Source organism: Carex rostrata, chromosome 7, assembly GCF_964058835.1.
Source record: "Carex rostrata chromosome 7, lpCarRost1.2, whole genome shotgun sequence".
In the NCBI taxonomy this organism is placed as follows: Eukaryota; Viridiplantae; Streptophyta; class Magnoliopsida; order Poales; family Cyperaceae; genus Carex; species Carex rostrata.
Window position 1 is genome coordinate 14,199,056 of NC_135924.1, and position 15,158 is coordinate 14,214,213.

The 15,158-nt window shown below is 32.4% G+C and overlaps 1 protein-coding gene across 1 annotated transcript; it reads left to right on the top strand.

Annotated features, from left to right (window-relative positions):
- Positions 1 to 2,638: 2,638 nt before the first annotated feature.
- On the top strand, positions 2,639 to 8,545 carry LOC144557229 (BRAP2 RING ZnF UBP domain-containing protein 2-like). Its single transcript, XM_078305772.1, has 14 exons — positions 2,639 to 2,775; positions 3,303 to 3,361; positions 3,677 to 3,984; positions 4,368 to 4,483; positions 4,574 to 4,682; positions 5,181 to 5,286; positions 5,718 to 5,821; positions 6,157 to 6,263; positions 6,533 to 6,767; positions 7,279 to 7,332; positions 7,426 to 7,569; positions 7,925 to 7,989; positions 8,085 to 8,139; positions 8,259 to 8,545. The coding sequence occupies exons 3-14, from the start codon at positions 3,742 to 3,744 to the stop codon at positions 8,412 to 8,414; spliced, it is 1,494 nt and encodes a 497-aa protein (XP_078161898.1). The 5' UTR covers positions 2,639 to 2,775; positions 3,303 to 3,361; positions 3,677 to 3,741; the 3' UTR covers positions 8,415 to 8,545.
- The last annotated feature ends 6,613 nt before the right edge of the window (positions 8,546 to 15,158 follow it).

The window sequence follows — 15,158 nt, forward strand, 5'->3', positions numbered from 1 at the left end:
CTGAAAGACCTATATACATTTTTTTTTAAGCTTACAAATTGTTGGTACAAATATTAAAGTTGAAATTCATCCAATATTTTATGTTTAAAACAAAAGGTTGAATTCATGAGATGGACATATCAGAGAGTAGTTGTGGTCACTTAGGCTAAATATCTCTCTATTGTTATTCACATGATATGAAAAGAGTTTACTTTAGCAAAGAACAATTGATGGTTAAAGATTGTAGTATTACAAAAATGAATTATTAGCATAGTAAATAATAGTTCACAAATTATCAAATTAGTTGCTGAATCATTTGTTTAACGTTGAAATTAAATGAATTGTGAAAAATTGTAAATTCCGGTAATATGCTTACAAATTAGATATAAAAGGCATTATTCCATTTATATCTCCATCAATACTCGCTAGTATTAGTTTAAATGTTTTAAAAAATTCAAATAGCAATTGTTATTTTGATGACTTCTGTTTATGTTATAAATTAATTACTTCATTTTAACTTTTTAAGAGATATTTACCTAAATAATCCTCACTTTAGTGCAGAATGCATCTGCAGTCGTTAAAAGATCCTGACGGTTAGTTCAGAAAAAAAAAAAAAAAAAAAAAAAGTCCAAAACTTCTAGAAAAGAACCGACTCGCAAATTGCAAGCTGATCCAAGATCTGTTCCGTAAATTGTAACAAACACTATCTTAAAATTACACAAAATTCATTGGACATATCTGCAAAATCATTTTTGTATTATTTCAACTTTTCTTCCTCTTTTGGCCTCTTCGTAGTGGGACCAAACTTCTACAAGACCTCATCCAACGCGTTAAACAGTCACTCAGCTACGTGGCATCCTCCAACCAACGCTACCTAAAGTTATCCAACTTTTGAGTTTAGATGTTGACCGTTCAACCAGAATCTGGACCCTTCAATATGCGTGCCAGAGCAGATCGAATGGTTTGGATCTAAACATAAAATTTGGGTTACTTTATATGATTTGAAATCGCATCCAACTGTCAAAACAAACCCATAGCATTTCCCCAGGCTTCTTCCTCTATATAAATCCCCTTCGATTCGACCCAATTTCTCCATCAAAACACTCGAAGCGCAAGTCTTTTCTTCAATCCATTTATAATTTAAAAGCAGAAAGTTCGAGATTTACAATTCAGAGATGGCGAGAGGAAATGGATTCCAGTTTGAGATGGAGGTGGCGCCACCAAAGCTGATGGTGGTTGCGAGAGGGAAAGTGAAGAAGCAGCTGGACACGATCCCCGAGGAGGATGACGTGGAGCTTGTTCTCCAAGCTGCCACGCCGTTGGATTTGGATTTGGATGCCGATGAGAGATCGAAGAGATGGAGGCAATTAGATTTGGTCAGGGGTTGAGTATGGGATTAGAGATCTACTTGAGTCGGGGCTCAGTAGATTTTATGTAGATTTTATGAAATTTGTTAGTTGTCAAGAAATGTTATCAGGGATTAAAGTAAAAAAGTTTGGTTCCATGGGAAAATTAGTCTCTTGTATACAAAAGTCTAACCATCATTCCTTCTAGATGAAGATGATATATATATCAACATTCCTTCTGGACGACAATGTAGTGTACTAGCTTCTAGATTGACGCTTCACATATAATTATAAAGGTTTTAATATAAGATAGACAGATGTCCAACCAAACTTAATTTCAAGTTATGAGATCAAACATAAATGATGATCAATTATATTAAATTTTTTTGTTATGAATTAATGGAATTAATTTTACATTATTTATAATATTTTACTCTAAACTATATATAAAATAAGATACAAGTACAATTTTTTTTTTAAATAAATAAAGGTCAATTGATCAATCCTCTTGACTCTTGAGTGGCTCCGGTCCGTAGAATAAAATTTCAAAATATCTAGATTGTCACTTGTGAACTTTAAGTGAACAACATTCAAATTATCCGTTATGAATTTCAAAACTAACAAGTCTAGAAGCAATTCATGACCGATCCACGTAATTAAAGTCAGAGAGAACACTTGCCTCTTCCTCACTATATTTGTTTTTCAAAAACATGCTTCCATTTTTATATGTTTCTCAAAAAGAATTATAAAAATATACTCAAGGTTCAAAAAATAATAAATTATAGTCATCCTATTTTTTTTTTAAAATTATAAACATATACTTAACCAACATAATTATGAAAAAAATTATAAGCATGTACTAAATTTTGTCACATCTCACTAAAAACCTTGGTTGTTGTAAAAACAAAAAAGTCTATATACATGTCATGTCGGTTCCAGTATCAAATTGCCAACATAAAAATTATAAGCATATACAACAGGCCGAGCCGCCGAGGACAAACCAAACCAGATATATATAGCGGGCCAAAATATTGACTCGGATTTCCTGCATACATATTCGGTCGGTCCAGCCTGGTCCGTAAGTTTTAGAGCTTGACTTGTAGATGTAGATGTAGATGTAGATGTAGTTGTAGTTGTTGGTCTTCATTGGTTCACGATGGTATAGATTTCTCGAGAAGCCGAACGCCGGAGCACTTGTATTCAGGGGCGAGTACAGTACTTCACAGATGTAGGGACTTGTCTACCTCTGGAATTTTTTTTTGGACCGGGCTTTTATTATGGGCTTGCCTACCCAGCCCAAAACTCAAACCTACGCGAAGGAAAAGAAGGAAGAAATTCTGTGCGCCTCTCCTGCGCGAAGGAAAAGAAGAAGGAAAGAATCCGCTCAACCGCACGGTGCGCGTCTCTCGCGCCTCAGCCGCTCTCTCCTGCGCCTCAGTACTGCTATTCGGTAAATCCCCTTTCTATTCTTTGCTTCTTGATGTGATTGATCAATTTTATAATCCAATTGGTTGCAAAGTTTGCCCTTTTATAGGCAATATTGGTCAGAAAGAAATTCTAACCTTAAAAACAAGAGCTTGGTCAATTAATTTGCTTGAAAATTTGAGTTTAGTCCATTGTGTAATTGTTTAATTTGAAAGCAGGAACCCACTGGTAAGTCCTTGTATGAGCAGTATTTGTTTCACTGCAAAGTATCAATTAATTAATTACTTTGGTTGTATGTATAGCATCATATATTATATATTGATTATTTCTAACAGAAAAGACACAAAGTTGCATCCAATAAACATATAATTAATCAGAAGCTAATCAAGATGTACATCAAGATCACAAGTACCGGGGGGTTTTAGGGGAAAAGGGTGTCGAAGATCTGGTTTTCGGTTTTCTTCACTGGAGTACGTAGGAGTTTTAAATTGTGTACTTTGATTTGCTTATTCTTGGTTTGAAAATGAATTTTTGTGTAAATTTAATTCACAGATAGCATCACTGCAAGTCAATCTAGGTATACCCTTGGAAGAGCCAGAATCAATCCATAGGTACAGTTCAATTTCTTTATGCTATCTGGAACAAAAGAAACTTTTGTAGTTGCCTATTTGGTACAGTATTGATTCTTCATGGTATACTTCAGCAATGGCCAATTATTTAAACTTAAAAAGTTTGAACTGATTACGTTGGCCCCTTGTTTTGTGGAACCCCTGACTGGTGTCATCAAGCCCCTTGACTTGATTTTGTAGCATTAATATATTTCTTGTTTTTTGATATGTAAAATAATATTTGTTATAAACTTTTGACTTAATTGAAACCTTTGATGTTCATTTATGTTAAATTTTTTTTTACAACTATTTATATAGTTATGCTTGCCTACCCTTGATTGAATTCCTAGCCTCGCCACTGCTTGTATTACTACGCAACCGCCATGTCCGCCGGTTCGACCTTCACCTCCGGGTTAGATCCGATCAGTTTTCTTCCTACTCCAATGTCCAACTCCAATCACACGAGCGTTCCTTCTTCTTCCTCCTCTCCATCCTCATCCTCCGCGGGTCCCACTGAGGCAGTGCTCTTCTCCTCGGGAAACCCTAGGATCGAGGAGACACGTGGCATCATGCACCTCTACCTTGATATTGCTCCCTCCTCCTCTTCCTCTTCTTTGATTCTTCCAGTATGATAACATAAACAGTTTAGGATCATAAATTGAATCATGTGTTGACATGTTTAATTACGATTTATGAAGATTTGTATCATTAAATTTGCAATGCTGATGTTTGTTGTCCAGAGAATGGAGATCACTGCTTTTGTCACTTTTGTCACTTTAAATGTGCAATTAAAGAGAGCTTTTCAAAGAACAATGAACAGCTATGTTCATAATTTAACATTTGTGCTAACATGTATTTAGGACTAAGCAATCACTGCACAAACTTTCTTCTCTTCCTAATTCAACGTGAAAAGGAAAAAAAAAAAAAAATCATATGAATGAAAAACAGAAATCAATTATATCTGAAACAAATGTTGATGAGAGACACTGATTCAAATTTTGGTGTCTAGATTGGGAGGAAGCCTCTGGTGTGTGTTCTTGCAGTCCCTAATCATATGACCTATGCTGATTTTTGTCGATTTTGTGGCTCTTTTATACAACACATGCTTGAGATGCGTATTGTCAGGTATTATTTATCAATGCTGTAGGCATTAGTTTTTTTTTTTTTATCTAGGATATATCTTTAATCCTTTTCCCCCTTTGTTTGGTGGATCAGGATTGATGGTGTGGATGACCAGTACAGCGTAATTATTAGGTTTGACGAGCAAAGTTCTACTGATGATTTCTATAAGCGTTTCAACAGAAAGCGCTTCTCTTCTCTTGAGGTTAAGTCACCTCAGCACAATATGACTTCATTGTTAGATTTTATTAGTTAATTAATTGGCACATGCTGGTTTAGAGCAAGCTTGTCCACTTCATAACATTTAGGTCGGGTGTTGGTGTGGTGGGATAACTGTTAACTACCATATTAGTTCTAGAAACGTACTGATCGGGTACCTTCAAAGTGAGTACAGTACTTGTTGTATGGCTATTACATTCTGTTGGAATGGCACTTCATCACCAGATTTATTTTTGGCTTGTTAAACACTTGCAGACTACCTGAAATTTAGGTTGAGTGAAATCATGTATAAGTATGTACAAATCAATACATACTAGTATTGGCATAACTAGTATGGTGGACTTCCTGAGAACAATACACCAAAATTTGGCACTTTACTTTTTAATTCAGGCACTTGTGTACCAAACTGGGCATTGTTAATGGAAATTTTACAAATATCTGATAAAGGACTGTTATGGTAATTGTATGTAGTTTTTTTATACAGGGAGATATTTGCTGTGTACGCTATACAGCAGATGTACAGGAAACTGAACTAATAGAACGTGCACAAATCTCTGTTTCAAGCTCAGCTGATTGCCCAGTATGTCTTGGTGAGTGCAGTTGTGTGTGCCTGCCTTGTTAAATAATGAGCTAAATCAAGACTTGTTCTGCCAGCATTATCATTTTAGATCTTTACCAGCTATAGTTTGAATTATATGTTGTTCCCAACCTAATTAACTTGTTCTATGCCTATAACATCAGTGCCTAATCACAAATAGCTTTCAAATAGTAAAACCTAAATCAAGACTCCTAATTGCAAGCTTTCAAAAATCGTTGGGTGTTAATTGGAAAGTTTGCAAATGGGTATTATTCACAAGTACAATATATATTGACTTTATTTTTCAGTACTTTTGGCTTCATGCATAGTTTTATAGTTTTATTATTGAATTTTTTTTCATATTTTTGTGTTCAGTTGTATTGTTATTGTAGAGTTCATATACTGATTAAACCTTCTTTTTTTTTCCTTTATCCCCTCCTGTAGAGAGACTAGATCAAGATAAAGACACTGGTGGAATTCTAACAACAATTTGCAACCATTCTTTCCACTGTTCGTGCATTTCTAAATGGACCGACTCTTCATGTCCTGTGAGTTGTCATTTCCTCACCTCCTCTCTCTCTCTCTCTCTCTCTGTGCGCGTGCAAATTGTTCTCTACGTGCTTTTACTTTACTGTAGACTTATTTTATTTGGCCATTTTTTTATTTTTCGGGTGTGGTATTTTGCTCTCACTAACCTTGTTTTAGCAAATAAATAACAAACAAAGTGGCTTTCATTTGAGAGGATTTGGAGTTGGCATCTTTAACAAATGAATTATTTTAATATGAGAGTTTAGCTAGAATTTCATTTTTTTTCCTGATTTGGGCAAGTGGTGATTGGTTATGTAGTTATCTCTCATAACATATGTTTAAACGGTTTCAATAGGTTTGTAGATACTGTCAGCAACAAGCAGACCAATCAACATGCTCTATATGTGGTGAATCTGAGAACCTATGGATGTGTGTCATCTGTGGTTTTGTTGGTTGTGGCAGGTAAAGAAGAACTACTAGTTTCGATCTTCTCCCTCTTTTTTTTTTCTTTTTAATTAATTTAAACTTGAGATATGGGAGGTATGCTGATTGTATCAAGTATATTAGCTGTGAAAAGTATAACGAGTCGAGAGGGTATTAGACTATTTATGATGGTTTTACTATTTCTATTATTTTATAATATTTTGTTAGCTTTTTTCCTTTCTGTTATGTTTGATAACATTTTCCATATTGTTGTTCCTTTTTATTTTTATTTTTGTTCATCATTACAGGTATAAAGAAGGGCATGCTGTAAGACACTGGAGGGAGACACATCACTGCTATTCTGTCGAACTGGAGACCCAAAGAGTGTGGGATTATGTAGGAGATAATTATGTGCACCGTTTAATTCAGTCAAAAACTGATGGCAAATTAGTTGAATTAAGTGGTGACCAGGGAGAAGAGATTGATAGCTGTGACTGCGATGAAGATCTTAGTGAGGCTCTTTTGAATAGCAAAGTTGAAGCTGTAATTTTCTAACTAAATCTTATTTTTTTTTATTTAATTTTTCTTTTTTCTATATTTGTTATTAATTTGATCTATTGCTTTCTGTCACTTAATCATGTATTTAAGGTTAAGGCACATAGCAAACTGTTTCGGTAAACTTGTACTTTAGTGAGCAACCAACATTAAACTATTTTTGTTTAGTGACAGTCCAGTAAAATGAGTAGTGCATGTGGTGAAGCTGCATGTAACCAAGGTCTACTCCAAATCTAGTACAAATATTTGAACGTTCTTTATTTGTACCGCAAAGTGGGAGCTGTTATTTTCTTATGGGTGCCCTCTAAATTTTGAATGATTTTTGAGGGGTTTTAGTTCTTAAGATGAGTAATGTTTTGTTAGTTGAAACTGAGAGTCAAAAGCACCATCCAACAACGAAAAAACTGATTAGTAGTTTGGGATAGTACATGTATGGTAATGCTTGGTAGTCATTAAGAACCTTTTCTATTGGAATTTAAAGTGTTAAATAACTTTGCAGATTGTTGAAGAATACAATAATCTTCTCACCTCACAACTGGAGAACCAGAGAAAAGTATGTTCAGATTCCCTTACTCTTTCTATCGGAAATGAAATGCTCGCTTTTGCAGCTTCATTTATGACACAAGTTATTTTTATTGAATTGTAGCACTTCGAGTCACTTCTACTGGAAATTAAAGAAGACAACGATAAAGAAATAGCTGAGGCTGTTGAAAAAGCTCTACATCCAAAGCTACCAAAATTGCAAGCAAAATTAAATAAAGCCATTGAAGAGAGAACATTTCTTCGAGAGGTAAATAGTATACTTGTCATACACGTTGATTTCTAATAGTGACAGCTGACAGGTGATACTGGGTAAGAAACTTTGGTCTTGCGAATCTAGGTTTACGCTGAGGTTTTGAGTCAGAAGCAAGATAGAAACCTACCTTTTTTATTCGTACCAAATTAGATTGAATTATTTTTAGTGAATCTTGTTATTAGTACATCTTGTGCCTGTATCTTTAATTGAAAGAAACTACCATTGGTATATCTGATTCTGTTTCAGAACCTTGTTTTCTTATTTAATTATTTAATTTTTATGAGTGATCCTAACATTGATCATATACCTTGTTTCAACTTTGTTTTTTCCACTTTATTCTGGACAAAAGATAAACAAGAATCTTTTGGAAAACCAAGAGATGTGGGGAGAGAAGATAAAAAAGGCTGAAAAGAGGTACGAACTCTGTAAAGCATGAATTCAACTGATTCTTAATGTAATCTCATTTTATTTGGTGTGAAATGTTTTCCGACCTTGTTATCTATATCCAGGGAGCAAATTAGTACTAGACTGAAAGATTTGAAAGTCAATCAATTGGAGGAACAGGTTAGTATATTTTGACGGCTTTATCTCTAATTTAACCATGGATTTCTTTGTGCTGCATTCATTTCTATCTTAATTTTTGGATATTACCTTACATATTTTCTGTTTTTAATTTGTGATAGCTAAGTGCTCTAATAGCTCAAATTGAAAATGTGAGTACTGATCATGGCTCCAGTGAGTCAGCTACACCAGAAGTTGTAAATGCTACAGGTCTTCCCTTGCCTTCTAGTAGCAACGGCACTGCGGATACATCAGGAAAAGGAGAAGAATCTAACTAGAATATATGCTTACATATATATATATATATAAAAAAAAAAATCATTCACATGTTCATAATATCTAAGGTGGGAAAAGTAAAGGTTTGTAATTTGGTTGTAAAAATCTTTTTGAATCAAATGTTTTCTGGGAACAATTGAAGCTCCATATGATCAATGGTTATTAGTTTTTCTGAAGCACAATAACTTGATTCGAAATGGCATTCCCATTCTAATATAATATGAACCATCTAGTCTCTGATGCCGTGCTAACTGTTTTAAGGTGGGAACAGAAACCAACCCAATTTGTAATATCTGCAACTGGTATAAAAGTATCCAAGCCATCCACCATAGTATGAAAAATATCTAGTCTGGCAAAGAGAAGCACAAAATATATATAGTGCACATTGTTATGGTTGCTCCTACAATTTGGGAAGCAAAGGGATATTAAACTAATATGGATATGGATTGAATATTACACCAATACGGACACAAGTACAAATATAATTTAAATAATAAATAAAATCATCATATATGGTAGCTAGTAGGATCCATGATAATATAAACCTCAAATCAATTTTCAGTATGCTTACAATTTGGAAATTAAACTACCACTTCTATAATGGTAGAGTCTGGGTCATCAAAATTCAAGAAATACGAACCATTTCTTAAAACTTAAAACTTTATTTGAGGATGCAGGAAGAAGACGCTCTGTGTGGTCAAATTATCTTTCTTATATTTACATGTTTTTTTTTTTCTTTCAATAATTTTCCTAATTAATTTAGTGTTACTTTTGTTGTCCTTACCTATTGACTATTTTTATTGTGCTTGTATATGTTTATAACCAAATCAAATATAAATCGATCAAAATAAAATTACGAATAAAATTTATCAGTATAATGTTTCTTTTTACTAGCAAATTTTTACATGCTTGTATATGTTTATTTTTACTTTTGCCAACAGTTAATTTATTGCTTAACTAATTTTCTCATCAACTGTCTCATTAAGTTTCATATTCATGCTTATCAAGTTGGATCAGAGTAGGAGTGTGTAAGTGCAATTCGATCAACTTGACCAATCCGATAAATAGGTTCTGAAAATTTACGATTAAGATTTTATATGATTATTTACGTATTGAACAAAAATAGCAATGCAAGTTAAATAAACCTCAGTTACAACAAGTATTGACAAAATTTGTTTATTAAACCAACTATATTACTTTCTAAAAATATTCATCACTAAATATCATTTAAATTTGAGAATATTGACTAAAATATTGTTTATTAAACCAACTATTATCTACACTAACAGTAGGATCAATAGAAGATTATCTTTTCAACATAAATTGAAAAGGAAATCTCCACTGGCTTTGCTGGGAGGGGAAATTAACTAAAGTAAAAGAGAAGAAAGAATTAAGCGTGAATTGAGTAAGACGAATGCACTGCTTAAATTGGAGAAATCTCAAAAGCAATTCTTAGAGATAGATGAAAATAGCATAAGAATAGCTATTTATTTTTATTTTTATTTTAAATTTGATTGTGGCTGCCAAATGAATTTTATTAATAAAGTAAAATAAATTACATCCTACAACAGCCTTTTAAGTCTTGTCATCTATGTGATCTATTACAATGTACATCTACACTGTTATTTTGAGCAGAAGTCTCAAATTAATAATATATTGGAATTATAATAAAAAAAAATCAGTATTTATTTGCTTTTTTCACTTTTGACTTGAAAACAATCAGGATAATATTTCAAACTGTAGACAGGTGTTATACAATAACTGAAGACAAAAAAACAGCGAATTGTCACCCATATATAACAGCATGCACTAACAAAATAGTTCCGAAGCGGCAACGAGGCCACTAGTTTATTAGAAATTATAATATGATTTTCTCTAATGTCTCAATTGATTGGATAAATAATGAATGTAGGATTTTATGCATTGCTAAAAAATGAAAAAAAAATCATATTCCGTATTAATTAATGTTTATTTAAAAGAAGGTCAATGAGTGTTTCTTCAAAAAAAAAAAAAAAAAAAGGAAGGTCAATGAGTTAAAACGTTTTCGAGATCCTAGATATAAGTGTGTAAACTTTTAATATTCAATTGTTGATATTCATTCAAAGATATACAAGATATGCAATGCTCTCTATATATAGCCACACCAATGAATATTACTAATGAAGGAATGGGCTTCTTTTCACGCCAATGTTATTTATTGAAAACACTTAATTCGTTTGGATGCCTAATTATCATGTCTTTTGTTGTTTTATTATGTAAATCCTAGGTATCATGCCTTTTGGCTTCTATATATATATATTTTTTATGGCTTTATCTGTAATTAAACATGGATTTCTTTGTGTTGCATTAATTCATTTTTGGCGATTATCTTGCATATATATTTCCTGTGTTTTAACTTATGATAGCTGAGTGCTCTCTCTAATACCAACCACGGCCGCAGTGAGTCCGCGACATCAGAGATTGTAAATGCTGCAGTTCTTCCCTTGCCATATCTCTCCTCCTTATTAAGAAGTTTAATGATTTTTATTACATAATTTGCTCCCGTTGCTGTGCACGGGCACAATTACTAGTCTTTAATTACATTAGGAGAAGGAATACAAAATCACAGCGCTAAAGAGGACGGTTCAAATGCCTCCATTTTTTAAAATTTTAATAATTCAAAATTTAAAACTTAAATGTTAAAATAAAACCGTTAGATATGATCTACATCACTTATTATTTTCTATATATCGGTTTTTTTCAAAAAAAAGATATCTAGAATCAATGTTAATTGAAGTAACACTCAATTATGAATTGATGTAATTTCATTTTCTTTATTTATTTTATCTGAATATATTGAAGAAAGATCGTATAATATTTTGTTTTCTTTAGTTTGAATGAAAATATATATAGCTTTCAAGAAACTAATTCAAAACATTATGAGCAAATATTGTTGTTATTCAGATATATTTTTTCTTTATCATAATTTGGATTTTTTTTATTTTTTGTACTCATATTAGTTTATGCATTAAAAAAAGCTATGATTGTTTCCATCAGCACAAGATTTGTTATTCATCTATTTGCAAAGATGTTGTAGCCCTATACAAAATCCGGAAATATATTATTATTTTTATTTTCATTGTCGAAACTATAGAGGAAGAGGAGAAATGAAATGAAGAAAACAGAGAAATAAGAAAATAATTTAATTACAGAAATTATAGATAGCTATAAAGAGAAATAAGGAAACAAATTGCTAAGGATTTATTCAATTTTATTGTGACAAACCATATAGCAATATGCATGACGAGTATATTTTTAACTAAATTTAGACTTCTACACATAAAATAGATGTATTTAATCAAAAAAACAAATTATGTGGTTGGAGAGATGATATTAAATTCGAAAATTTATCTTTCAATCTCAGGCGTTGACGGATCAAGACAACTACGTGCATAATATAAGAATAAAGATTAACGAAAAAAAAAAGTATTCCCATTTTCTAACTAAAGAATCATAAACTTTCCTATTTGTCCGTATCATCATATATTAAACATTTTAATTCAAACATGGAAGACATGCTTCTCATTGAAGCTTTAATAATTTAATGGACCACTTTGGTGTGATAGGTACATCAAACGCCTTAAACGCTTGGTTAAAGAAAGCGACACACACAATCTCTGGCTACACAAATTTTGGAAATTTCTCAATTCCCACGAGTAATAAAGAACAGGGGACACGTGGCCATGGCATCTCCGTCATTGCTCCTTGCTTGCTTTAGTTTGCCACTTGGTTCGCTATAAGGAACTTAACGGTTCATCAAAGAGCTTCTTTGTTGCTTCCCGGCAGTTTTTATTGCCTTTTCACTTGTCAGTTGTCACGAGTAGAGTATTAATTATACCCATTAAGGGTATACCCTACCCTACCCGCTCGTGCCCGCCGCCCGGGGTACCCGTGCCCGAGCCCGGGTATGGGTCGGGTACTCGGGTACGCGGGTACGGGCAAAAAATGAACCGGACCGGTTTTTTTGGACAAATACCCGACCATACCCTACCCGACCATATCCGTACCCGACCTTACCCGTACCCGACTTTACCCTACCCGGGTACCCGTCTACCCTTACCCGTACCCATACCCTTATACCCGATCCAATAATTCAAACCCCAAATTCAAATTTCCCCCAAATTCAATTTAATTTCTGTTTTTAAAATTATGTTTTTTAATTTCTGTTTTTAAAATTCTGTTTTTATTTCTGTTTTTTAATTTTTGTTTTTAAAATTATGTTTTTATTTCTGTTTTTTAATTTCTATTTTTTAATTTCTGTGTTTTAATTTCTGTTTTTTAATTTCTGTTTTTAAAATTCTGTTTTTAAAATTCTGTTTTTATTTCTGTTTTTAAAATTCTGTTTTAATTTCTGTTTTGTAATTTCTGTTTTTAAAATTCTGTTTTTTAATTTCTGTTTTTTAATTTCTGTTTTTTTATTTTTATTTATATTTATATTTATATTTATATTTTATTGTTTTAAAGTAAAAACAAAAAAAACAAAAACAGAAAAAAAAAATAACAGGAAAAAAAACGGAAAAAAAAAAACGAAAACAAAAAAACAGAAAAAAAAAAATACCCGTACCTGGACCTCCCTACCCGTCAAGGGTACACGGGTACGGGTATAGGACAGGTAGGGTATGGTTTTTGAAAAAAATACCCGACATATCCGTACCCGTATACCCTAGTACCCGTCATACCTGTACCCGAGACGTACCCGTACCCGGGTATACCCGGGGTACCCGTACCCGCCCGACCATTAATACACTGGTCACAAGCATGATCAAATAAATAAAAAAAAGATATAAAAAAAAAGGTGGTTTTGCTTGAAAAGGACAAAAAAAGAAAAGGTGGTGTCTTTTCATTTAGAATTTTGTATATATGCCCTGTAAAATTTAGTTAAGGAGGGAGAAGGGGATATAAGTTATGTTAGAAATTTAGCATGCGTTTGGAACTTTTGAATAATTAAAGAAATGTTATTTTCAATTAGTATGTGAGAATAAAATAAAAAGAGTAATTTTGTTTTTTTAAATAATATAAATATTACTTTAATTGTATACTTCAAAAGTACTAATTAGTTATTTCTATCAAATACTGAGTTGTTGTTATCAGTGTTTTAAAAATCGGCCTATTCGGCCGAATATTCGTATTCGGTTCAATATTCGGTTTCGAATATTCGGCCGAATATATTTTTTCACATATTATCTATTCGGCCGAATATTTCCGAATAGAGAATAAGAATCCGAATAAGAACCGAGTATGAACCGAATATGAACCGAATAGAGAATAAGAACCGAATATGAACCGAATAGAGAATAAGAATCCGAATAAGAACCGAATATGAACCGAATATGAACCGAATATTTCCGAATAGAGAATAAGAATCCGAATAAGAACCGAATATGAACCGAATATTTCCGAATAGAGAATAAGAATCTAAATAAGAACCGAATAAGTTATAATTTTATTTATTTAAGTTTGAACTTATGTTTTATTTATGCTTATTTGTAATGTTTATCTATGTTTATAGAGTTAATGCCTATGATTTTTTATTTGAAAATCCGAATATATAAATCCGAATAAAAATTCGAATATTCGGCCGCATACTGTATATTCGGTATTCGGTGGCTTTCCGAATACTGAATAAGAACCGAATATTAAAACACTGGTTGTTATAACGCTCAGAGGCAGATACAGTAGGAAGCTATGGGGTCAATTGATCCCCATTTATTTTCCAAAATCTTATAATTATACATTTTTTTTCTATATTATAGAGTAAAATGCAACAAACCTATAAAATTGGCCGTCATTAGAAGTACACAAAATTTATATAGTTGACCTCAATTTAAATTTGACCCTCATATGTTGAAAGTTTGGATTCGCTCCTGATAATGCTAATTTAATAGTAGGGGATTTCACGTATACCCCTCAAAAACTTCAAAATTATGTATTTTACCATCTAAATTTTAAAATTACATATTTCCCCCTGTAAACTTCAAAAACTCACATATTTACCCATTTTATTATTTTTTATATTAAAACTCATTCTAAATTTATAAAATACCTATTTTACCCTTCATTAAATGTATAAAATGTCCTATCGAACTCAAATTTGAATCTGAAGAGTTTCTCTACCATCCGATCCGTGCGCATCGCAATAAGATTTTTGCATGTTCCCTTCAAGATTTGTGCTAATCTAGCCCGCACGGATCTCAAAGCAATTTTGATGCATGTGCATCGCATTAACATCTGTGCACATTGATTTAATATTCGTATGTGTTCGCTTTAAGATTAGTATTGATCTAGCTCGCACGGATCTTAAAGCAATTGGGATGGTAGAGGAGCCTTCATATTCAAATTGGAGTGAGATGGGCATTTTATTCTTTTTAATGAAGGGTAAAATAGGTATTCTATAAATTTAGAATATGTTTTAATATAAAAGACAATAAAATGGGTATATATGTGAGTTTTTGAAGTTTAGAGGGGAAAATATGTAATTTCAATATTTAGAGGGGGAATACGTAAATTTGAAGTTTTTGAGGGGTATACGTGAAATTCCCCCTTAATAGTATTATAAGAGGAGGATATGGTATTTCAATTACTTCCAAACATCAATATAAACATTATATTCACATTAGTACTGTTGTCATACATTCAAATATTCTTAGTTTACGGTGTTTGAAATAATTCATCAAAAGCTTTAGGTCATGATTTAGATAAGTACAATT

What these genes read in the sequence shown, in the direction of transcription:
- LOC144557229 (XM_078305772.1), top strand. Translation starts at nt 3,742, where the DNA reads ATGTCCGCCGGTTCGACCTTCACCTCCGGGTTAGATCCGATCAGTTTT. An exon ending in GGACCGACTCTTCATGTCCT is followed by an intron (nt 5,822 to 6,156) that starts GTGAGTTGTCAT and finishes CGGTTTCAATAG; the next exon opens with GTTTGTAGATACTGTCAGCA. An exon ending in AACTGGAGAACCAGAGAAAA is followed by an intron (nt 7,333 to 7,425) that starts GTATGTTCAGAT and finishes ATTGAATTGTAG; the next exon opens with CACTTCGAGTCACTTCTACT.